Raw genomic sequence first — 24576 nt, 5'->3', positions numbered from 1 at the left:
TCCCTTTATGGGATCTCCTGGCAAATTCATTTCAGTTTTTAGCTACATTCATTATTTACAAGGGAAGTATCATTGTAGTGCTTACCTGGGTAGAAAATTATAGACCATACCCTGCCTGAATATTGTGACTATCATACACAAAATAATCCCAGTTCTGCAGAATAAATGTGAATGACCCAATTAATAACAGGAAATGGCAAAACTCTGCTGCTTAAGAGCCATGGCATCATCCTTCATCCATATTTATTCTTTTAAGTATTCATTTAGAAAAAAAAAAAAGCCAACAGCCAAATTAAGGAGCCAACATCTTCAAAATGTTCTACCATAAAAGAAAAAAGTTTCAAAAAATGACATTAAATAAATATTTGAAGTTGTAACCCCTAGGTAGATACTGAAGTTTCAATTCAGGAACCTTAAATATTTCTTTGAGGAAGGAACACGATAGACAAGAATTTGGGGAGCCACAAGGCTGGGCTGTCGTCCAGTCTCCATGTAGGTAAATCACAGCCTCCCTGTACCTTAGCTTCTTAATCTGTTGGAAGGATCCACAATTTCCATCTACCTCACCCAGCTGTTTGGAACATTTAGAAATAAGCACTTGAAAACTGAAGAGCACTTCACAATGCATAGTTTATGCATTACTTCTTTGCTAATAACAACTGAAGTATTTCAGGGTTTACAAAGTTAAGAATTTTTAGTACTCACCCTTTAATGGCTTTCTGTGATGTTTAAGTAAGTTAAAGGCAAAACTGTTGTCCTAGAAATTGTTTCTGGTCTCAGAGTCTTGTCTTTGTTTTGTTTTGAGATGGAGTCTCTCTGTTGCCCAGGCTGGAGTGCAGTGGTGCCATCATAGCTCACTGTAACGCCGGACTCCTGGACTCAAGCAATCCTTCAGCCTCAGCCTCCCAAGTAGCTGGGACTACAGGCATGTGCCACCATGTTTGGCTAATTTTTAACATTTTGTTATAGACACAGGGTCTCATTCTGTTGCCCAGGCTGGTCTTGAATTCCTGGCTTCCAGCAATCCTCCCACCTTGGCCTCCCAAGTGCTGGGATTGCAGGCATGAAGCACCTCGCCAAGCCTCTTAGAGTCATAGTTTACAAACATAAAACCATGGTTAATGATTAGCAATGTGATATTGGTAGGTCTGAGATATCTAAGCCAAATAAAATATTTTCCATTGGTTAAAAACTTCCACTCTTCGGCCGTGTGCGGTGCCTCACGCCTGCAATTCCAGCACTTTGGGAGGCCGAGGCAGGCGGATCACGAGGTCAAGAGATCGAGACCATCCTAGCTAACAAGGTGAAACTCCATCTCTACTAAAAATACAAAAATTAGCCGGGCATGGTGGCGCATGCCTGAGTCCCAGCTACTCAGGAGGCTGAGGCAGGAGAATCACTTGAACCTGGCAGGTGGAGGTTGCAGTGAGCCAAGATCACGCCACTGCACTCCAGCCTGGACAACAGAGCGAGACTCCACCTCAAAAAAAAAAAAAAAAATTTCCACTCTAAGCAATTCAGTATCAAATCATCTGAATAGGCCTTTGAAAGGATTCAACTATAGGACTTCTAAAAATTAAAACCAAGATACGATTAGTACATTCCTTTTTCTAACAATAGAATAAGCATACATGAATAGAGTTCCATATACATATAATAAAATTTTACGTCAGCCAGGCACAGTGGCTCACACCTGTAATCCTAGCATTTTGGGAGGCTAAGGTGGGCTCATCACTTGAGGCTAGGAGTTCAAGACCAGCCTGGCCAAATGGTGAAACCCCATCTCTACTAAAAATACAAAAACAGCCAGGCGTGGAGGCACATGCCTGTAATCCCAGTTACTGAGGAGGCTGAGGCATGAGAATCACTTGAACCCAGGAGGTGGAGGTTGCGGTGAGATGAGATTGCGCCACTGCACTCCAGCCTGGGAGACAGAGCAAGACTCTGTCTCAAAAACAAGTTTATGTCAATAGAGAATATTATGTATTTCAGGACATCATCACTTCCCAAGTAATGAATGCTAACTATATAATTTTATAATGGTCCAAAATGCTCATAAATATCTGGATTAGAGACAAATTTATAATTAATCAATTTTTTTCTTTTTTTTTCCTTCCTTAAAATCCAGATCCTACGCAAGAAATTTTTTTTTAAAACAAGGAGGAAATTATCACACATACTCCTACAAGATGTTACAAACATATCTAACAGACACTAAGTCAAGCAAAAAAAACCAATCCTTCATTATGTCAAACTTCAGAAGTGCCATGAAAACATTAATTATTTTGACCCAATTTTGATATACTTAAATTTAAACACACTTGATACTGAAATCCATATTGATAAAAAATATAAACTGAGATAAGGCTCTTGACCAAAACAAGTATCTTTCATAGTAAGATGTCTTTAAATTAGCAAGTTCCTTCACATATTTAAACTGTATAGGGTTTTTTTGTTTTTGTTTTTCAGAAAAAATGAGGAGTTTGAGTAAAAAGTTGAGTATCAGAGACAGCTCTAGTGATGACACTCTAACTCACCCCTAGCTATAATTTCCACCCGCCCCCCCGATAACCTTCCAGCATTCTCTAGTCAAGGCACTGTTTAATTTTCATCTTCTCTCTACTGCCACCATTATAAGCAGATAAACTTTTAACTATTAAATTAATGCCTTCTGAGAGCCCCATGATAAAAGACGTGTTTTCTTCCTCTTAAGGCCTTAATTGGGAAAACTCAATTCTTCAGAGCAGTAGTTCTTAACTGGGGGAATTTTGCCCCCTGAGGGGTATTTGGCAAGGTCTGCAGATATTTTTGGTTGTCACAACTGAGGGGAGAAAAGGGTGCTACCAATATCTAGTGGGTGGAGGCCAGGGATATTGCTAAATATCCTACAAACCACAGTACAGCCCCCCAAAACACAGAATTATCTGACCTCCAATGTCAACTGCGCCAAGGTTGAGAAACCCTAACTTAGCAGAATATTCAAAAGCTTACTGTGTTCTACTCCAGGGACTCCAAAAATTCCTTAACTTTCCTAATTATTCAACCGTCAAAACCATGACAGTGGTTTCATTTCTGGATCTAGAATTCTGTCTCTATCTTATAGGCAGTGTGTGTGAAACTGACACATTTTCTAGGCTGTGCTATTTGGTATATTTTGCAAGACAAATGGTTTCACAAGTGTCACGATGGGCTTGACTAGTGAGTTGTTTCACAATTAATAAAGTACTATCTATCTCTTGCCAATGAGACAATCTCATCTCAGTGACAAGCCCAGCAAAAGATGAGACTAACCCGATAAAAGCCACAGCTTTTGGGAGGAAGTCATTTTAAAGGCTGACAGAAGTGATCTAGGGACCCCATCTTGGTAGCACTCTTGTGGTTCCCATTTTAAAGGCAGTCCAGTTTAATCACTGTTGTACATCACTCTAAGTGGGCTGCCAAAAAACTTAATGTAATGTTTTAAATGTCATCAGCAGTAATGTCATCAGTAGATTAGTGAGTCTAACATGAACTCCACACCAATACTTGGAGCATGGTCTTTTAAAGTACTGCTGGGCTGGGCATGGTGGCTCACACCTGTAATCCCAGCACTATGGGAGGCTGAGGCAGAACGATCGCTTGAGCCGAGATCATGCCACCACACTCCAGCCTGGGTGACAGAGTGAAACCCTATCTCAAAAAAATAAAATAATCCAGCCTGGCCAACATGGTGAAACCCCATCTCTACTGAAAATACAAAAAACTAGCCAGGTATGATGGTGCATGCCTGTAATCCCAGCTACTTAGGAGGCTGAGGCAGAAGAATCACTTGAACCTGAGAGATGGAGATTGCAGTGAGCCAAGATCATGCCACTGCACTCCAGCCTGGGTAACAGAGTGAGACCATCTCTAAATCAATCAATCAATCAATCAATCAATCAATGGAGTACTGCTAAAAGCAGGTCTGTCTGACTCGTGATTCTTCACCATTTTGCTGTGCCGTCCCGAGTGGCTCTGCCTGTAACCCACTGAAGAACCATGTCAAAACCCACTTACCACAACTTTACTGTTAGAAGGAATCTCAAGGATACCCTGGCCCAGGCCCCTGATGCCCAGGAAGTGAGTAACCCGCCCCAAATCACAAACCCAGTGAGTGTGCCAAAGGGATCAGGCCCCAGTACCCTGCCTCTTAATATAGCCCTCACCCACCAGCCTGCCCAGGGAAAATGAGAGGCAGGCCTCTGAGGTGCACAGACATCCATCTGCTATCTATGTAATTAAGGAATATTTACTCTGATGCATAGCTAAGAACTAAAAGCAGAATAACTAGATATTCATACTGCTGCTTGGGGAATCTCTGCTAATAGTTAACACATATGTAGAGTTTCCAACATGATTGAAAAAAGCTATACTGATGTTCTGGTGAAAAAGTGTGTATCCCATCTATACAGAATATAAATAGTGTGAACAGTAAAATTCAACTAGCCACAATTCTAAACTGTCAGGAAGGTCTGGATATACATGGTTTTTTAATCTCTGTCAGGTATTTATGGTCTTGATTTTGTTGTACCTAAGTATCATTTTACTTGTACTCAAGTATGATTTTACACTTGCTCCAGTGAATTTTTTGCAGAACTACTTTTATAATTTTTTGAGGCTACATATTTCAATAATGCCAATACTGGCCTCACAATAAGCCATTCTTAACATGCATTAAAGATCCTACAGGGCTGGGCGTGGTGTCTCACACCTATAATTCCAGCACTGTGAGGGGAGGCCAACATGGGAGGATCACTTGAGGCCCAGAGTTCAAGACCAGCCTGGTCAACATGGCGAAACCCTCTTTAGTGAAAATACAAAACTTAGCTGGGCGTGGTGGCACTGCCTGTTATTGCAACTACTTGGGTGGCTGAGGCACAAGAAGCACTTGAACCCAGGAAGTGGAGTTTGTAGTGAGCTGAGATTCCACTCCAGCCTGGGTGTCAGAGCAAGACTCTGTCTCAAAAAAGAAAATACTATAAAAATAATTTACCAGGGGTTGAAGTTGGCAATGGGGAAGCAGGAAAGAAGCTACATCAGGAGAGTTAGAAAACTTTCTGTAATTAAGACCTTGAAATAGTTATATACTTCATAATACGGAAGGGAACATATTTCCAGTTTTCAAAAAAACCAAACTACAACTGACAAGAGAAACCAGGTATATCATAGTACAATGCTATGAGAAGTGTCAAATAATATTCTTAGAAATTTGCACTTGCACATAAATTGTAAGTTAATTCTCATCTACTCTAAGTTAAATGTAAGGCAAGATGAAAATCTGTTGAAAATTCCCTAACGAAAAACAAAGACTTTGCTAGTACTCTATTCTCTTAAAACTCTCTTGGACAAACCATCCTTATAATCAGTACCTCAAAAAGCATTTAACTGGGGCTGATCTATCACATGACCTTTTACTTGCTGCAATTCAGGAGGTATTTTTTAAACCCCTTTAATACAAACAATCCAATACAACCCAGTGAAAGGCCTTGAGTATGGAGGAGGAGATATGAAAGACAAGTACCTCGTAGTTTGAGAGAAAATCTAGTAATTCTGATTGAGATGGGATGTAGAGAAGTGGTTTCATCACCCGGCGGACAAACTTCTCAATGTAAACAGCACTCATGGGGCCTTTGTATTCGATTGGTCCAAAACTAGTACCAAAAAATAAAAATAAAAATAAAAATAATAAAAATAATACACCATGCATTAAGCCTGTAATGTATAACTAAAATCATCACCACCACAAAATGAAAGTGTCTTGCTTTGGGATCCAACCAAGTCACAGATCAGTAGCCTGCTTTGCTCAGGAGGTGACCAGAGAATTAAGAACAAGCATTTTAGGTTAGGAGAGGCACAAGCAGCCCCTACCCTTCTATGATCTTGAATTCAACTGCAAACTGAATTGCCAAACAAGGAACATTTAGTCTTATCTCTGAAAAAAAAATTAATTCCCACAGTAGTTCTTTTAAAAACAAAACAGAGAGACAACCCTGGAAATTGACCACATGCTATGGGATTCCAGGATTTAACTACACAATTCAACACAGGCGGGCAGACTTTCCTTCTACTAGTCACTGTGAGGTAAGGGACAGGTTGAACAGTCAGCCCATGGCCTACTAAAAAGAAACAGGCGGACAAAGGATCACTGAATGAACCTTAAACCTATTTGAAGCTTTATTACAACAACAACAAATTATGTGAAGGTCTGAAGTCAGTGACCTGTATAAATAATCTTTCTTCCTTTCCCCTCCAGTTGTGCCTGGGGACACACAGAATTGGATTCAGTGCCGCTAAGTAATACCACCACTATTCAGTTATCCTCCTAAGCTAATCAGAATTCTCACGTGCCTCTCTTCAGTCTCACACAATACGGACACTGCCCAAATATAATTGGATGGTAGGTGGCAAGGGTTGGGGGGTTATGGTGAAATTCAACAACTGCATAATCGTTCTTTTCTCTAAACAGAAATTGACATTAAGCTTACTGTTAACAGCAGCAATAGAGCCCAGTGAAGAATTTTATAAAGGCTGTGATTATAATACCATAATACATGGTTACAGAAATTCACACACACACACACACACACACGTGATGAGATAAACACAATTCTTCCATGTGCACTGCAGAATGATGTTAAAGGAATATTAGCATGAAAAAAAGTGGAAAACAGCATTCTCTACATGTACAGCTGGGACACAGTTAATAATTCTACCAAATCAAGACTTACTACAAATTAGTTCAGTTTAAAAATTACCACCACCACCAACCCCATCAACTACCAATAATTTTTAATTTAAAGGAAGAAATCAAAAAAGCATCTAACTTATTTTGTTCCAGAAAAAGGAGCTACCAATCTGGAAACCTCAACCACTCAGGCCAAGAGGCTTTGATGAGTTTTCCTGTTGTGATGTTACAAGGGTTCTAGCGACTTGTAAAAGCTAACAATGCAAAGACAGGGGTGTGGAGGCGGGCATTTCAAGGTGCGTACCACCTCAAATTCCTCATCTGTAAAATAAGAAGGTTGGACATATTTCTAAAGTTCCTTTGAGGTCCCTTCAATCTTTCTGCAAAAGCTAAGCAAGCAAATAGTATATATATGACAATACTGTATACCTGCATATCCCAAAATGACACTTGTACTTGATTCCATGGAACTCTTCTGATTTTAATGTCACATCACGTTACATCCACCTCTGAGCAGTCTGAAAGGACTACACTCCCCCACTAGGCTTCCATGCCTTTTTTCAAAGCCAAAAAGAAATGCAAGGACCTCAGCAGGGCAAGCTCATCATCCCGTTACAGAGCACAGAGTTAAGTACACCACCTTACACTTACCTTTAAAACAAAAACAGTAACTCTGAGAAAGTATTCCTGTATCCGAAAAAACCTGCACTTGAACCTTCCATGTAAAGGCAGAACCTCCAAGTTACTGGCCAAAAAGTGGGGAAGAAATCTGAAAATGGTCTTAGTGGTCCCTAAGCAAAAATTGGCTTCTTACTACAAATATTAAAATACAAACATCTAATATCCAGAGGAAAATGTGGGGGTAGAGATGGGGTAGAAAAGTGTGTTTTTGCCCAAATACTATCTAATAGTTCCTGGGAGTCAATACTATGTGCCAGACAACAGTTTATGTTACAGACACGGAAATGGGATGGAATGTGACAGAGAACCCACAAATCACTGTTTGTGCATGTTTGCTATAAATCCCCATTAATTAGGGCCCAAGAACTTTAGAAGGAAAAAGGAAAGCTCTCTACTGATCAAATCTCCTTTACCCATTTTACTTTCAACAAACTTCAAGCCAAAGTCCTATCTCCTATCTCCAAAACTCTTCAAGTCAGATTTTTAGACATTACTTATCATTCACAGCAGGGTCTGGGCTGTACTCTAGTACAGCCTAGGTCGAGACCAGCCTGGCAACATGGTAAAACCCCGTCTCTACTAAGAATACAAAACTTAGCCGGGCATGGTGGCAGGCACCTGTAATCCCAGCTACTCGGGAGGCTGAGGCAGGAGAACGGCTTGAACCCTGAGGCGGAGGCTGCAGTGAGCCGAGATTGCACCACTGCACTCCAGCCTGGGCAACAAAAGCTAAACTCCGTCTCAAAAAAAAATAAAATAAAATAAGATAAAATAAAACTCTTTCCATTTTTCAGCCCTCTTTGTGACTTTAGAATTGTGGACATGGGCGGTAAAACCCCGTCTCTACTAAAAATACAAAAAAAATTAGCTGGGCAGGGAGGTGGGTGCCTGTAGTCCCAACTACTTGGGAGGCTGAGGCAGGAGAATGGCGTGAACCCGGGAGGCCGAGCTTGCAGTGAGCGGAGATCACACCACTGCACTCCAGCCTGGGCAACAGAGTGAGACTCCGTCTCAAAAAAAAAAAAAAAAGAATTGTGGACATGGGACTGTGAACTTGTAGTCATTTTCTTCCCAATAGAACAGATGGTAAGATACACTCTGGACTCTGCTATGCCTCCAGATGAAACGATAAGAAATTTTGTGTATTTTTACAAAACACTCTTACGGTATCTGAAATACATTGGAGTAATTGGTACTTTTAAAAACAATGTTGTAAAATGTGTAATGACATGAAAAGATGCTCAAAAAAGTGAGAAAAGCAGTTTAGGAAATAGTATTACTGCCTGATCCCATGTTTAGCTTTAAAAAGGGGGGTGGATTATCCAGATCTTTCTTTTATAATTTTTGCTTATCTGTATTATCTGAATTTTCTATAGTGAATATCTAATACTTTAATATAGAAAAAATGCAAAATTCATTTATAAACTGGCAAACTAAACTGGAATGAGAGACGCTATTTAAAAAGTTCTTACCTCCGATGATACAGATATATTACAGGAAAATAAAAGAAGTGTTTCTGTTTTCTGCATTTCCCCTGGTTCCACCAACAGTTAATTGCCACAAACAACACCTGCAGAGCCAAAAAAGGTTTTCAAATGACTATGAATAACAACTGAAAAGTTACCAAGATTTAAAAGATGAAATTTAAAAATGGAACGATTCCTCTCTCGCTGAAACAGAAACTATGAAAAAAACTGTTTTGAGTTTTCAAAAGTCATAATTTATCACTAAAACAAAAAAGAAAGACATACTCTTATCTATGATGTCCAGCCAGGACTTGGACCGTGTTTACCAATCTTACCATGCAATACAGTTCAAAAGATTTCTGTGTGTTTCCAAAAATAAACCCACTTTTTTCCCTACTGAGTACATGGAATAGTAAGCTCTCAATTTGGAAGGAGCTGAATTTTTTTTTTTTTTTAAAAGCAGCAGCAGTCCCTGGATTGCACTACAACCCCCACCACTACGTGATGGTAAACAAACTGCTTCACCCCTTATGCCTGCAGTCCTGCTTCAGAAAAACAGGGCTGACAGCATCGGCTTGCAAAGTGGTTGAGAATTAGCACAGAGCCTGGCACACCAGAATATCATTATTATTATACTAATGCCATCACTCAGAAGGACATACTGCTTAGGCTGACAGTAAGGTAGCTAATTCACACTTATTAATAAAACACAATAGATATCCCTCTTGTGCCCAACATGGGCAACGTGAACTTTGTTCTCTAAATTTGGAAGGCTCCACAGTTTCTAAGAAAAACCAAATGACAGTTCCAAATGAACTTCTGGAACCAGCTGCCTACACACGTTACTTCAGATCAGTGGTTCTGAGCAGGAGAGTCTTAGAAATCTGTAGGATGCTTTTTGCTTGCTACAATGACTGGGGGAAGCTACAGTGCATACGTAGGGCAGGGGTGCTGGTAGATGTCCTGCTACACTCAAACCTGCTTTGCACACAGAAGAGTCGTCCATAGCATTCCAGAGGAGCTCAAAATGCCTGCCAAACACTGATGTTGGGGAGAAACTGTTATTATCGAAGCCCAGTACCTAGCTCCATTTTACATGTGAATCCAAAGCATGCTTTTTGTGTTCACTGAATTTTTCAGGAATGCAACTTCTATGTAAACTGAGAGCAGAAAGGGCTTTGCATAGTTCAGGATTTTACCAAGATTGTTCACCATTTAGGATAATCAATTACTAAGAGCAATGTCCATGTGGCAGGTAAGTCACCAACATATCACCTTTATCAGTCTACGTTTGTAACTATCCCATTCACAGTGATTCTACATAAAGGTATATGGACCTGTTCTGACCGTGCACTTACATACTAAAATATATATCATTTAGTTACAAATTACTTTCTTCCCCCCTCACCTCTATGTTACAATCCGTGCATTAGATTATTTTGAAATTACATGTATAGGAAAACTTTACCATCTATGAATTCCTTTTTAGGAAGAAAAAGGGACATCATAAAATACTTATTTTCTAAAGCACAACTGGGGTCCACTGGGCTGAAAACCACTGCCATAATAGGTGACTTATTTGCCTATATATCTTTCTTACCTAGCCCAAAGGTGGCATTCCTTATCTGCTGAATATAGTTCTGGTCCATATATTAAAAAGGTCGGCCTTGTTACAATGCAGTCATATCATACATACATTTTCTTACCTAAAATACCTAACTAGCAAGTATCAAATGGATATGCAAGAACTAGGATTTTCAGTCCCTCGACCTTTTTCAGTGCTGACACCAAACAGTATGGCACCCCAGGATAAGCATTGACTTGTGTTATGAGATTCAGAATCTGCTCCCACACTTGCCTTGGAGTACAATCGCCACAACTGGAAATCCTTTCTGTTGCTTTATAGAAAGCTCTGTAACTTAGAAACGACTCCTGGAGTTCACCTTGGCAAAGTCTGCCCGTTGGGCAAGGTGTCTCTGTGGGGACATCCTGCCCTACATATAGGACTGACAGTCATTTGATTCTTAAGCTGAATGTGAGCATTACCTGATCTGAAAGCCGACTTGCCGCTTGCTCAATTTCTGCCCTGGCAGTGATGGACTGTCCACACCAAGGGGCATAGAAGAAGAGCAGTACCACCTCTGAATCCCGTCGAACGTACTCTGCATAATCCAGCTGCCCCTGGAAGAGGTCACGGACTGGAGACCTCGGGGAGAAAAAGCTGACAGGTGGCTTTGCTGGTATTATCACATCTTTTGCTCGACTAAAAAAGAGCAAACACAGAAAAGATTGCTTAGTTTATCTTCTTCTAAGAATAGCTCTGTGGAAGTAGAATGAAGTTTAAAAGGAAAATCCTCTTTAGAATAAGAAAATGGAGTCCCAAAATCACTGCCCTAGAAAGGCAACATCTGGCTGAGCAAATGCAAGAACATGAATAATACGTTGGAAACAATTCTCTGAGATTCTGTCCCCTAGGTGTAGGCTGGCAGGGCAGTGGAGAGCAGAGAAGGATGTCTCTGAATAATCCATATTCCTGCTCCCCACATTCCAAAGACTTCATCCTCCTTTTTCTGCAGCCTGGCTCTCCACAGAAGCCACTTATCTCCAGGGCTTTAGAGCCACCAGCATGCAAGCTCAGAATTACGGTGAGGGAGCATGTAAACTACCATTAACAAGATTTCCACGGGAGATGCTTACAATCAACTCAACTTTGAGAAAACATTAAGCTTATTAGCTGGAGTTGGCTTGTACTTATCCAGGGCATTCAGGTAACAGTAACAATTAAACAATAATATACATTCCTCCAGATATATATCATAATCCTAAGACTAATGAAGATAAGTAACAAAGCAACAGCCTATTTAACTGGAAAATGGGCTTTTTGAACACTTGAGCTTCCCACAAGAAACAGAACAGGAGGAAAAAGAAAAGAACGCTGAACAAACAAGTGGTCAGAAGTAACTTTCCCCATCAAGACCTAAAGGTCTAGGCCCAGGCTGCATCCCACCAAGTAGAAGGGCCCTAGTAAACACCCTGAGCTGTCCATGCATCTGCACTCACATACCACAAACCATTAGGGCAGCTTTGCTAAGAAACAAATGAGACCCAATTATGCACTATCTAAACGAGATAAATAGAGAACATAAACATGGAAACCTAAAATGCGATGAGATTAACCCCAAAGAAAGTAAAGGAGACCAGGCGCGGTGACTCAGCCTGTAATTCCAGCACTTTGGGAGGCCGAGGCAGGCAGATCTCCTGAGGTCAGGAGTTCAAGACCAGCCTGGCCAACATGGTGAAACCCCGTCTCTACTGAAAATGAAAAAGTAGCTGGGCGTGGTGATGGGCGCCTGTAATCCCAGCTACTCGGGAAGCTGAAACACAAGAATCGCTTGAACCCGGGAGGCGGAGGTTGCAGTGAGCCAAGATTGCACCATTGCACTCCAGCCTAGGTGACTAGAACAAAACTCCATCTAAAAAAAAAAAAGAAAAAGAAAGTAAAGGAACAAGAAAAGAACAAAAGCCAGACGGTACAAATGGAAAACAAGGAGCACAAAGGTAGACTTAAACCCAACTACCTCAACAATTACGTTAAATATAAAAGGAGAGGCCAGGCGCGGTGGCTCATGCCTGTAATCCCAGCACTGTGGGAAGCCGAGGCAGGCAGACTACGAGGTCAGGAGATCGAGACCATCCTAGCTAACATGGTGAAACCCCGTCTCTACTGAAAAAAATACAAAAAATTAGCCGGGCGTGGTGGCACATACCTGTAGTCCCAGCTACTTGGGAGCCTGAGGCAGGAGAATTGTGTAGGTTGCAGTGAGCCAAGATCATGCCATCGCACTCAGCCTCGGCAACAGAGCGAGACTACGTCTCTCAAAAAAAAAAAAAAAAAAAAAAAAAGGAAGCAACCTAATTAGGAGGAGCAGACTGCCAGACAGGATAAAGCAAGACCCAATTATGCACTATCTAAACGAGATATATCTTAAATATAAAGACACAGGATAAAGGCATAAGGATGGGAAAAGAAAAACTATGTAAACAGTAAGCATAAGAAAGCTGGCATGACTCATGAGGTAAAGTGATAAACTGGGGTATATTCTTACCCGTTTACTTAAATGTTACTCCACAATAAAAACGAAAAGCAAAACCTACTCATATATACTATAACTTGGACGAGTCTCAAAATGATTATGCTGAGTGAAAAAAGTGCTAAAGAGTACATGCACTATGACTGCATTTATATGAAATTCCAGAACAGGCAGAAGTATTCAACGGAGCAAGTCACCTATTTATTCACTCAAACTAATATTTTAACCTTCAATCAGAGAGCTTTCAGTCTATGCAGAATGCCTTCATAACCTGAAAAAATCACTTACACAATTATTCAAAAATTCTTTACTGAGCAGCTGTGACTGTGCTTTGGGCACAAGCACTGAGGCTGCGGCAGCTAGCACTGTGTGTTGTCGAGGAGACCACTTTCTAGGGGAGGAAGACAGGAAAAACATCAAATGTGTAAACAATAAAAATATACTAAATGCTCACTATGTGAAAAATTTAACAAGGTAACGTACAGAAGGACATGGTAGCTCCTCTGATGGAGTGGTGGCTTGGGAGGTGCTATAATTTAAGCTCTGAGACCTGAATAACAAGAAGATAGCCACGTAAGAGGTGGGGAGGGCACTACAGGGAAAAAAAAAAAAGACACGTTTTCAAGAGATCCAAAATTCTGCTCTTTGGAGAAATTACTTTTCTACCATTCAAACTGCACATGGCCAAGCGTCGTGGCTCATGCCTGTAATCCCAGCACTTCGGGAGACAGAGGCGGGTGGATCACATGAGGTCAGGAGTTTAAGACCAGCCTGACCAACACCGGGAAACCCCATTTCTACTAAAAATACAAAATTAGCTGGGCATGGTGGTGCACACCTGTAATCCCAGCCACTTGGGAGGCTGAGGCAGGAGAATCGCTTGAACACGGGAGGCGGAGGTTGCAGTGAGCCAAGATCACGCCATTGCACTCCAGCCGGGGAAAAAAGAGCAAAACTCCATCTCAAAAGAAAAAAAAATGCAATGTAAGCATCAAATAATGCAATCTGAGGAAAAATGTAGGTCTGACAGTCAACGAAAGGATAAAGAGCAACTCAGTAATTTTGCTCTGCATATTCACAAGCATTCCTAAATGAGCCAGATAAAGTACAAGGCCAATCAAAAATCAAATATTGGCCAGGGAGAAGAAACACTCGCCTCTACTCCATCAGAAACACTGGTGAGTTTCTACTTAACTCATCAATCTGCTTCACATTTTAGAGAAACTATACATAGAGCAAAGATTTCCTGCAGCTATGAGGGGTATGTCTCGGGTACAAAAAACTCGAATTGGTTGCAAATAAGAAGGCCTGTTGTTGCTGAGCCAGTAGCATGTGCCTATAGTCCCAGCTACTAAACTCAGGAGGCTAAGGCAGGAGAATTACTTGAGCCCAGCAGTTTGAGGCTGCAGCATGCCATAATTGCACCTGTGAATAGCCACTGCACTCCAGCCGGGGCAACATAAAAAAAGGCCTGTTGAAACCCCAATTTTCCTATGAAATTCACACCCTACATCACTTCCTTGCAAAGACCATTAGAGGCAGCTTTGAAATTACAAAATGGAATAAAGCAAAATAAATACATGTATACACACATATGTATCTACACACAGACAATTTTTTTTTCCCTCTAAATCAAGGTAAAAGAAAGGCGAGCAGGATGAAGAGACACAGGTAAGTAAAGATTAGATGCCCAGAAACGCATGATTATTCACTGTGGCTCAACCTCAAATCAACCTTTTCCATATTAGCTGGTTTGAACTCAGCCAAGCCACAGACATTGAAGAGAGCAGACATTTATTTCAAGCCTGGAGCTGTTCATAAAAATTAAATTTTAAAAAAAAAAATCCTAGGCCGGGCGCAGTGGCTCACACTGTAATCCCAGCACTTTGGGAGGCCGAAGTAGGAGGACCACCTGAAGTCAGGAGTTCGAGACCAGCCTGATCAACATGGTGAAACCCCATCTCTACTAAAAATACAAAAATTAGCTGGGCATGGTGGCACACACCTGTAATCTCAGCTACTCAGGAGGCTGAGGCAGGAGAATCACTTGATCCCAGGAGGCAGAGGTTGCAGTGAGCCAAAAAAAAAAAAAAAAAAAAAAATCCTATTCTCCCTTAAGCCTATCTCCTTATTAAAGCAAAGATCTTAAAACTGAAAGAGGAAAAGGCGGGGTAGAAATGTTAGCCAGTTGCACAGCAATAAACAGTATCATGACACCATTCAATCAAAGATGACCCTAAAAAAATTAATCCGAGTCTATTAAAAGACTGTCAAATTTGCCAGTGACACAGAAAGAAGACAAGCAGCAGCCATTTACTGGTTCACTCTCCTTGCCTGAAGCAAGAAAGGATCTCATTCTGCCTACTCTAGTAACTGGATTTACTCTCTTCCTTCCTTTTCAATCTCAAAGGACTTCTGTATCAATTAAGCCATGCTGTCTCAGAACAAACATTAACCATTATTTCTATACTTTAACAAACCGATGTAAATAAACTTCACCCCTGGAGGGGGAAACCTCTCTTCCTAATTTGAACCTAAATGTCACCTCGCAACACTCTACCTTGTAAAATACTTCGTATACTGTCCTTGTGGGAGACAAGAATAAAGTACAAGGTTAAGAATCTAGGAGGTCCTGACAATAAAGGATTCAAATTCCAGCTCAGCCCCTTATCACGTAGGTGTGATTTGGAGCAGGTTCTGAAACATCACGAAGGCTGGACTCCTTCATCTGTGCACTGGGAAAGATAACAGTATATTCAAACTTTAATGGGGATTGTAAGATTTAAATGACACCCATACTAGGCTCTCAGTTATGTACTAAATGAATAAATGCTTCATGGAAACAGTGGTTCCCAAGCAGGCAATTTTGCTCCCAGGGGACATCTAACAATGTCTGAAGCCATTGTAGTTGTTACATCTTGTGGGGTGTGCTACCGGTATCTAGTGGGTAGAGGCCAGGGATGCTGCTAAACATCCTACAGTAGTCAGGGCAGCCCCCACAACACAGAATTATCTGACCCAAAATATCAACAGTGCCAAGACTGAGAAACCCTGCTGACAGTACCTGGCCTATGGAAAATGCTCACTGAGAGTTATTATAATTTATCTTTCCACTAAAATCCCCAATCTTTTGACACCTCTTTGACAACTGGCCACATATCGTGCTAAATAAACTAAAAAATGTTCCGAGGTGAAATCACAGATATCCTAGTAGCAATACAGATCTTATAAACTGGAATCCCAAAAGACCCACTGTGGATTTGGGAGACCAGAAGTACACCTGAAACACAGAGCAAATTTTGTATGTGTGTACATTCCTGAAAAGACACACATGAACTTTCATGTTCCTACTCCCTACACCCCAGCCTACTGTCAGGCCTTTTTATCAATTCCAGGGAAACACCAAGCTTGCCCTGCCTCAGAACCTCTGCATTTGCTGTTCGCTCTACCGTGGACACGCTCCCCCGGGATCTTCCCAGCGCTGGTCCCTTCTCCTTTTTGTATAAGCTTCAAATGTCACTTCCTTAGGAAGTCTTTCCTCACCGCCATCGTTTCTATGCCCTGCATAGCACTGAAGCTTTAAAAAATTATATTTACTTGTTCACTGTCCCATCCACTCAAGGGAGCAAAAAGTTCACCCGGACGAGTGTCCGGCACATAGTAGGTGCAGATAAATAATCGTTAGATCAGGCCGGGTGAGGGGGCTCTCGCCTGTAATCCCAGCACTTTGGGAGGCCGAGACGGGTGGATCACGTGAGGTCAGGAGTTCGAGACCAGCCTGGCCAACGTGGTGAAACTCCGTCTCTACTAAAAATACAAAAATTAGCCAGGCGTGGTGGCGCGCGCCTGTAATCCGAGCTACTCAGGAGGCTGAGGCAGAAGAACCCCTTGAACCCGGGAGGCGGAGGTTGCAGTGAGCCGAGATCGCGCCACTGCACTCCTGCCTGGGACACAATGCGTGACTCCGTCTCAAAATAAAAATAATCGTTAGATCAATGAGTGCGGGAATTCTAAAACGGGTCTGGAACTCTCGGACGGTGGATCACTACACCAGAAGCTTAAGGGGAATGAAATCGGTGAAAAATGAGGGTCCTACAGCCCGGGCCGAAGTGACAGGTCCACCCCTAGTGACTCCAAGAGGTGAGGAGCACCCCCGACCCGCCTCCCTCGGCACTAAAGCGGGACGATAGGGCGCAGGGCTCCACCCGGAAGCCTCGCCATAATGTCCGCGGGCGGGCCGGGGCAAGGAGAAGGTGGGAAGCCGTGGCCGCAGGTTCCGGGAGGGGTCAGCTGTCCTGGGCAAGGTCAGGCCCGACTTCCCCGGCTGAGGCCGCTGAGACCCGGCCCTGCAGGCTCCAGGCGGCAGAGCAGGGGGAGCGCCCTAGCGGGGCCCCAGGGTCCGGGCCGCCTCACCTGCAGGTGAACTTGAGGGCGAGGAGCAGCGCGCAGCCGAGCGCCACGGCCCCGCAGAGCAGCTCGGGCCGCTGGCGCGCCATGAGGGAGACGCCACGCAGCCCGCGACGGAGCCTGCCCGCCGAGGACGCTGTGGCCGGGGTCGGGCTCGAGCTGAGGCAGTCGGAGCCCGCGGGGCCGCCGCCGCCCCCTCCCTCGTCCTCGGCGTCCTCGCTGCTGCTGCTGCCGCCGCCGCGGCCTCCGCATTCCGACATTACATGCTCCCAGTCGCCGGCTTTATACCGCCGCCGCCGCCTCGGGCCCGAAGGCCCGGCCCGGCCCGGCCCGTTGCTCCCCAATCCCGCAACTCGCCGCACCCGCTAACCCGGACGCTCCACGTCAGCCGCGCGCCGCCGCCGCGGGGTCCGCCCCACCTCACATCCCAGAGCACGCAGCTCCGCCCACGGCTCACGAAGTCCGGGCGGGCACCGACACCGCCCAAATCCCCACCCCCAACGGGCCACGCCCTGCACCCTAAGTAAATGCACGGAAGCCTTCCCCGCCCGCAGCCCAGTCTTGGCCCCACTGGTCACGACCCCGCTCACGGAGTCTGCGCAGGCGCCGTCGCGGGGCGTGGAGAAGCTGCTCCCTTGGGATAAGACCCGCGGGGAACACTTGGAACCTTGACACCGCTGTAGTCTGCTCTCGCCGCGCTGGGTTTTAGAAGCCGTAACGACAACAATCGTGTCCACCATTCTCACTACAGGCACGTAGTGAGCCGTTTTTTATCCCCACTTAACTGAAGAAAAAAAAAACACGGCCGGACGCGGTGGCTCAAGCCTGTAATCCCAGCACGTTGGGAGGCCAAGGCGGGCAGATTACATGAGACCAGGAGTTCAAGACCAGCCTGGCCAACAGGGTGAAACCTCGTCTCTACTAAAAATACAAATATATTAGCCGGGCGTGGTGGCGGGCGCCTGTAATCCTAGCTGCTTGAGAGGCTGAGGCAGAGAATTGCTTGAACCCTGGAGGCGGAGGTTGCAGTGAGTGGAGATGGCACCACTGCACTCCCGTCTGGGGGAGAGAGAGAGACTCTTGTCTCAAAAAAAAAAAAAAAAGGACTTGTCCTCCAATGTCAATAACAACAAACTAGACAAATAAAACTTCGAGGGCATTAAGGCAATATGGTGTTATGCCACAAACAAAAGGCACAGCTAACGGCCAGTAGCTGAGACGCCACCTCTGCCACAGGTCAGCTATGTGACCCAGGTGCAAATCTCATCACTTCCTGTCTGGTTCTGCTTCTGTGGATGTAGAATGGGGCAATCAATGGCTGTCTTGCTCAATTGGCCAGACATTTAATGTGTCAACCACCCAGGCCCAACATGTTGTGAGTTCATGTACACCGACCATTTTGCTATTTGTTTTCTATATGTCACTTTTTTTTTTTTTTGGTTGTTTTTTGATACAGGGTCTCGTGTCACCCAGGCTGGAGTGCAATGGCGCAATCATAGCACACTGAAGCCTTGACAACCCCAGCTCAAGCGATCCACCCCTCTCAGCCTCCCAAGTAGTAGGCAACACAGATGTGTGCGACTACGCCCAGCTAAATTTTTTGTGTGTGTGGAGACAAGGTCTCTCCATGTTGCCTAGGCTGGTCTTGAACTCCTGGGCTCAAGCGATCCTCCCCCTTCGACCTCCCAAAGCGTTAGGATTATGTAAAAGCATGAGCCACTGCGCCCACCTGTCACGTCTTTTTGTTTCTTCTTTACTGCCTTCTTTTGTAGAAAGTAGCTATTTTCTAGTATAACATTAACTCCTTTATTTTTAACTTGTCCCTCATCCCTGTTTTGTGTTGTTATTACCCTTATTATCTATGTTACAAACCCAACCATACAGTGTTAATCTTGTTTTAAAAAGCTAAGAGAAAAAATATATAGTTACAGAGTTTTTTTAACCTTCTAATTTGCCACTTATACTTCTGTTGATTCCTTTGTGTAGATTAGAGTTACACAATTTATTGCTAAAGAAAATAAATATGGTCAAAAGTCACCAGTGTCCTCATTCACTGTAGCTTGCTGCAACAGAATTTACCCTACACTTCCATAAGACATCTGACATTTGCACAGGGCTTCATAAGGTCCAAAGTACTTTTGTTGTCTGTGGTTTAATCTCACGAAACCCACAGTCCTTTGTGAGCAAATGCAAGGCAGTATCTTACTGACCAGAAAACCACCCTGGATTAACAAAAGAATGCCTCGTTTCCTCTTCACTTTCTGAGAACTGGGGCCCTGCTCTGGCAGCAGAATGTTCTCTTTTTTATTTTTTGTAGAGATGGGATCTCACTGTGCTGCCCAGGCTGGTCTTGAACTCCTGGCCTCAAGTGATCCTCCCGCTCTGGACTCCAAGAGTCCTGGGATCACAAGTCTGAGCCACTGCAGCTGGCCCAGAACGTTCTTCTGAAACAATTATAAATTTGTTTCAAAATACACTAGGCCTTTCGGGTCAGGCTGTACTACTTTTCAAAGGTTAGGTCAGCCCTAACTCGTCCACACCAACTTGTATCTGAGTTTTCCATAGCCACTTTTTTTTTTTTTTTTGAGATGGAGTCTCACTCTATCGCCCAGGCTGGAGTGCAGTGGCACCAGGTCGGCTCACTGCAACCTCCGTCTCCTGGATTCAAGCAATTCTCCTGCCTCAGCCTCCCAAGTAGCTGGGATTACAGGTGCCCACCACCACGCCTGGCTAATTTTTATATTTTTAGTAGAGATAGGGTTTCACCATGTTGGCTAGGCTGGTCTCAAACTGCTGACCTCAGGTGATCCACCCGCCTCGGCCTCCCAAAGTGCTAGGATTACAGGTGTGAGCCACCACGCCCAGCCTCTTGGCCACTTTTTATACCAAGATCAAGTTGCTCAGGGTTTGAGGAGGGAATGGGGCAGAGGAATATATATGTGTCATGTGCTGTGACAGTGGTCCCAGAAAATTATGATACTGTTTTTATTGTACCTTTTCTTTTCTTTTCTTTGACAGAGTCTTGCCCTGTCACCCAGGCTGGAGTGCAGTGGCACCATTTTGGCTCACTACAACCTCCACCTCCTGGGTTCAAACAATTCTCATGCCTCTGCCTCCCAAGTAGTTGGGATTACAGGCGTGTGCCACCATGTCTGGCTAATTTTTGTATTTTTTGTAGTGATGGGGTTTTCCCATGGTGGCCAGGCTGGTCTCGAACTCCTGACCTCAAGTGATCTGCCTGCCTTGGCCTCCCAAAGTGTTGGGATTAAAGGCGTAAACCACCAGTCCTGGCCCACTATACTTTTTCTATGTTTGTGTAAATTTAGATACACAAATACCACTGTGTTACAGTTGCCTAAGATATTTAGTATAGTAACATGCTGTACTGGTTTGTAGCCTAGGAGCAATAGGCTATACCATATACTATATAGCAATAGCCTAGGCGTGTAGTAGGCTATACTGTCTAGGTTTGTGTGAGTGTACGCTATGGATGTTCACACAACGCTGGTATCACCTAACAATGTTATTTCTCAGAACGTGTCGCTGTGATGCATGGCCATGTATTTCCTCAATATTAACCCTTCCTTGCAGCCAGAGAGAACTAATGCTTATTAATTTTGATTTTTTTTTTTTTTCCGAGACGGAGTCTTGCTCTGTCGCCCAGGCTGGAGTGCAGTGGTGCAACCTCAGCTCACTGCAACCTCCGCCTCCCAGGTTCAAAAGATTCTTCTGCCTCAGTCTCCCAAGTAGCTGGGACTATAGATGTACACCACCATGCCCAGCTAATTTTTGTATTTTTTTTTCTTGAGACGGAGTTTCACTCTTGTTGCCCAGGCTGGAGTGCAATGGCACTACCTCGGCTCACCGCAACCTCCGCCTCCTGGGTTCAAGCGATTCTCCTGCCTCAGCCTCCCGAGTAGCTGGGATTACAGGCACATGCCACAACACCTGGCTAATTTTGTATTTTTAGTAGAGACGGGGTTTCTCCATGTTGGTCACGCTGGTCTCAAACTCCCAACCTCAGGTGATCTGCTCACCTCAGCCTCCCAAAGTGCTGGGATTACCGGCATGAGCCACCACATCCAGCCTAATTTTTGTGTTTTTAGTAGAGATGAGGTTTCACCATGTTGGCAGTGCTTATTAATTTTGAAAGCTTCCAAGCTTTTACTTACAAAACAGGACATGCCTAACAACACAAGATAGCAGATTATGCAGAAGAAAAGGGCAGGCCCTTGGCCTGGGTACTCTGGACAGTGGTGTTTCTGTTCTTGGAGACTGTATCATCATCACAGAATGGGCTTTCTAGAAATGGGCATTCATCCCTTGCATCAGATAAAGCAGTGTATATTCTCATCTCCCCAGGCCAGCTAAAGAGTGTTCTTGAGGCATCAGGCACGGTAATTCTCACCTGTAATCCCAGCACTTTGGGAGGCTAAGGTGAGAGGATTGCTTAAGTCCAGGAGTTGGAGATCAGCCTGGGCAACATAGTGAGATGTCAACTCTACAAAAAATAAAATACAAAAAACATTAGCTGGGCATGGTGGTGCATGCCTGTAGTCCTAGCTACTTGGAGGGCTTAGGCAGGAGGATCACTTGAGCCCAGAAGGTTGAGGCTACAGTGATACAGTGAGCTAAGGTTGTGCCACTGTACTCCAGCCTGGGGGACAGAGCAAGACCCTGTCTCTAAAAAAACCAAAAAGAAAAAGAATATTTCAAATCTGCCCTAACTGCTCTCCTTCAGTTTCCCAATTGGTGCAGGTCCCTGGAACTAAATCAAAACAAAGGTTGGGGGCTCTATGCAAACAGTCCTCACAGGATAGGAAGCTCCAGGAAGGGTAAGTGATGGAGAGGGGTGGGCACCTCTGGGCAGCAGCCCTCTGCCCAGGGCACCTCAGTCAGGGGGTGGGAGCACTGTGCACAGAAGGGGTCCCTGAGGGTAGGAAAGATTCACCTGCAGCCTCCATACCTTCAGGGCAGATGCGACAGCTCACTACAGCCAAACAAAACTGAGGTCACAACTCTTGCAGAGCGCTGTTGATATTCACAATAGCCAAAAAGCAGAAACAACCCAAATGTCCATCAACCGATGAATGGATATTTAAAAAATGTGATCCATCCAAACAGTGGAGTATTATGTGGCTATAAAAAGTAATGAAGTACCACCGGACACGGTGGCTCATGCCTGTAATCCCAGCACTTTGGGAGGCCGAGGCAGGTGGATCACCTGAGGTCAGGAGTTCAAGACCAGCCTGACTAACATGGTGAAACCCCCGTCTCTACTAAAAATACAAAAAAATTAGCTGGGCATGGTGGTGTATGCCTGTAATCCCAGCTACTCGGGAGGCTGAGGCAGGAGAATTGCTTGAACCCAGGATACAGAGGTTGCAGTGAGCCAAGATTGCGCCACTGCACTTCAGCCTGGGAGACGAGCAAAACTCCATGTCAAAAAAAAAAGTAATGAAGTACTGATACATGCCACGACACAGGTAAGCATTGGAGAATTATGCTAAGGAAAGAAGCCAGTCGTAAAAGGCCACATATTATGATTCCATTTATACGAAATGTCTAGGACAGGAGAATCCCTGGAGACAGAAGGCAGGTTAATGGATGTCCACAGTTTGAGAGGCAGGACAAGTGTGTAGATTCTGGGAGTGATGGCTAAGGCGTGTGGGCTTTATTTAGGGAATGAAAATATTCTAGAATTGATTGTGGTGACGATAGCACAACATTGTGAATATGCTATGCTAAACACCACTGAATCGTATGCTTACAAATGGTGAAGTTTGTCAAGTGAATTGTATCTCAGTCATTTTTTAAACATTAAAAAAAAAATCAGATAACATGCCTGAGTTGACACACTAGTTATTACTTTCCTCTACGAATAAAATGGGATTGGAGTTTGCTTGTTCACTTTTTTTTTTCCCTTTCCTTTTATCCCCTCCCTGGGCACCATGCTCTTCTCCAAAGCTACTGCAGTAAACCCAGCACTTGTAGGATGGGGGTGTGATCTCACCAGAGTAATTAACATTGACTTCCTAATGCTGAGACCAAGGCTGTGTGGCAGGCGGGGTTCTTAGCTGCAAACCAGAGCATGAAACTGGCTGAGTTAGCAGAAATGGAATTTACCAAAAAGATGGTTCAGAGCTTAGAGAATTGCTGAGAAGGTGGAAAGCTGAAGCACAGAAAATGCAGGGAGTTTGGAAAAAAAATCTCAACACTCATATGATCGTCAAAGGTTGTTTTTAGCCTAGATTCCAAAGGGTAAAGCAACTGGCTTTTTAATCATTAAACAGGCTGGGTGCAGTGGCTCACACCTGTAATCCTAGCACTTTGGGAGGCTGAGGTGGGGTAATCACTTGAGACCAGGAATTCAAGACCTACCTGGTGAAGCCCCATATCTACCACAAATACAAAAATTAGCCAGGCATGGTGGTGTGTGCCTGTAATCCCGGCTACTCAGGAGACTGAGGTGGGAGGATCGCTTGAGCCCGGTAGGCAAAGGTTGCAGTGAGCCAAGATCATGACATTGCACTCCAGCCTGGAATACAGAGTGAGACACTGTCCGATCTCAGTAACCTCCACCTCCCGGGTTCAAGCGATTCTCCTTGCCTCAGCCTCCCAAGTAACTGGGATTACATGCACCTGCCACCACACCCGGCGAATTTTTGTATTTTTAATAGACATGGGGTTTCACCATGTTGACCAGGCTAGTCTTGAACTCCTGACCTAAAGTAAGCCTCCCGTCTCGGCCTCCCAAAATGCTGGGATTACAGGTGTGAGCCATTGTGCCTGTCCCAGAGACAACTTTTTATTATCTATTCTCCCTGGAAGAAGAGGATATAAGGAGTTTGGGAGAAATTACATGGAAGGAAAAAATGTAACAACCATCATCAGACTAGGGAAACTCAGCAGAATAACATTACCATTTCATTCTACAGCAAACATCACCCTAACACACGATTATTTTTGCAGTTAAGATGCACTCCTGAGGCCGGGCGCGGTGGCTCAACGTAGTCCCAGCTACTTGGGAGGCAGGAGAATGGCGTGAACCCGGGAGGCGGAGCTTGCAGTGAGCCGAGATCGCGCCACTGCACTCCAGCCTGGGCCACAGAGCGAGACTCCATCTCAAAAAAAAAAAAAAAAGAAAGAAAGATACACTCCTGGGTCGGGCGCGGTGGCTCACGCCTGTAATCCCAGCACTTTGGGAGGCCAAGGCGGGCAGATCATG

The 24576-nt window shown here is 44.1% G+C and overlaps 2 protein-coding genes across 4 annotated transcripts in view; one reads left to right on the top strand and one right to left on the bottom strand.

Annotated features, from left to right (window-relative positions):
* LOC101135984 (thioredoxin domain-containing protein 11) overlaps window positions 1–17945 on the bottom strand; it is a 64107-nt gene extending 46162 nt beyond the window's left edge. The window contains exons 1-4 of one of the 3 annotated variants that reach the window (XM_004057212.5): window positions 17355–17945; window positions 10897–11113; window positions 8857–8954; window positions 5540–5669 (exon numbers count right to left, since the gene is read on the bottom strand). In XM_004057212.5, the coding sequence (XP_004057260.5) occupies window positions 5540–5669; window positions 8857–8954; window positions 10897–11113; window positions 17355–17608 (699 nt within the window). In that variant the 5' untranslated portion in view covers window positions 17609–17945. Of the gene's footprint in view, window positions 1–5539; window positions 5670–8856; window positions 8955–10896; window positions 11114–17354 lie in introns of those variants that run through there. The other 2 variants (XM_004057213.5, XM_063700073.1) reach the window with 2 other exon arrangements.
* LOC134757469 (arginine-glutamic acid dipeptide repeats protein-like) lies at window positions 16937–17875 on the top strand. Its single transcript, XM_063699797.1, has 2 exons — window positions 16937–17081; window positions 17361–17875. Exons 1-2 carry the CDS (start codon window positions 16937–16939, stop codon window positions 17873–17875), a joined length of 660 nt encoding a protein of 219 aa, XP_063555867.1.
* Window positions 17946–24576: the final 6631 nt, after the last annotated feature.

The sequence above is a fragment of the Gorilla gorilla genome, chromosome 18 (assembly GCF_029281585.2).
Source record: "Gorilla gorilla gorilla isolate KB3781 chromosome 18, NHGRI_mGorGor1-v2.1_pri, whole genome shotgun sequence".
Taxonomy (NCBI): domain Eukaryota; kingdom Metazoa; phylum Chordata; class Mammalia; order Primates; family Hominidae; genus Gorilla; species Gorilla gorilla.
Note: the sequence above shows the minus strand (reverse complement) of the source record. Positions and strands in the feature narration are given on the sequence as shown.

Bases quoted from the DNA above. Each gene is read 5' to 3' on its own strand.
- LOC134757469 (XM_063699797.1), top strand. From the start codon at position 16,937: ATGAGTGCGGGAATTCTAAAACGGGTCTGGAACTCTCGGACGGTGGAT. The intron at 17,082-17,360 runs GTGAGGAGCACC...CCTCACCTGCAG, and splicing joins ACCCCTAGTGACTCCAAGAG to GTGAACTTGAGGGCGAGGAG.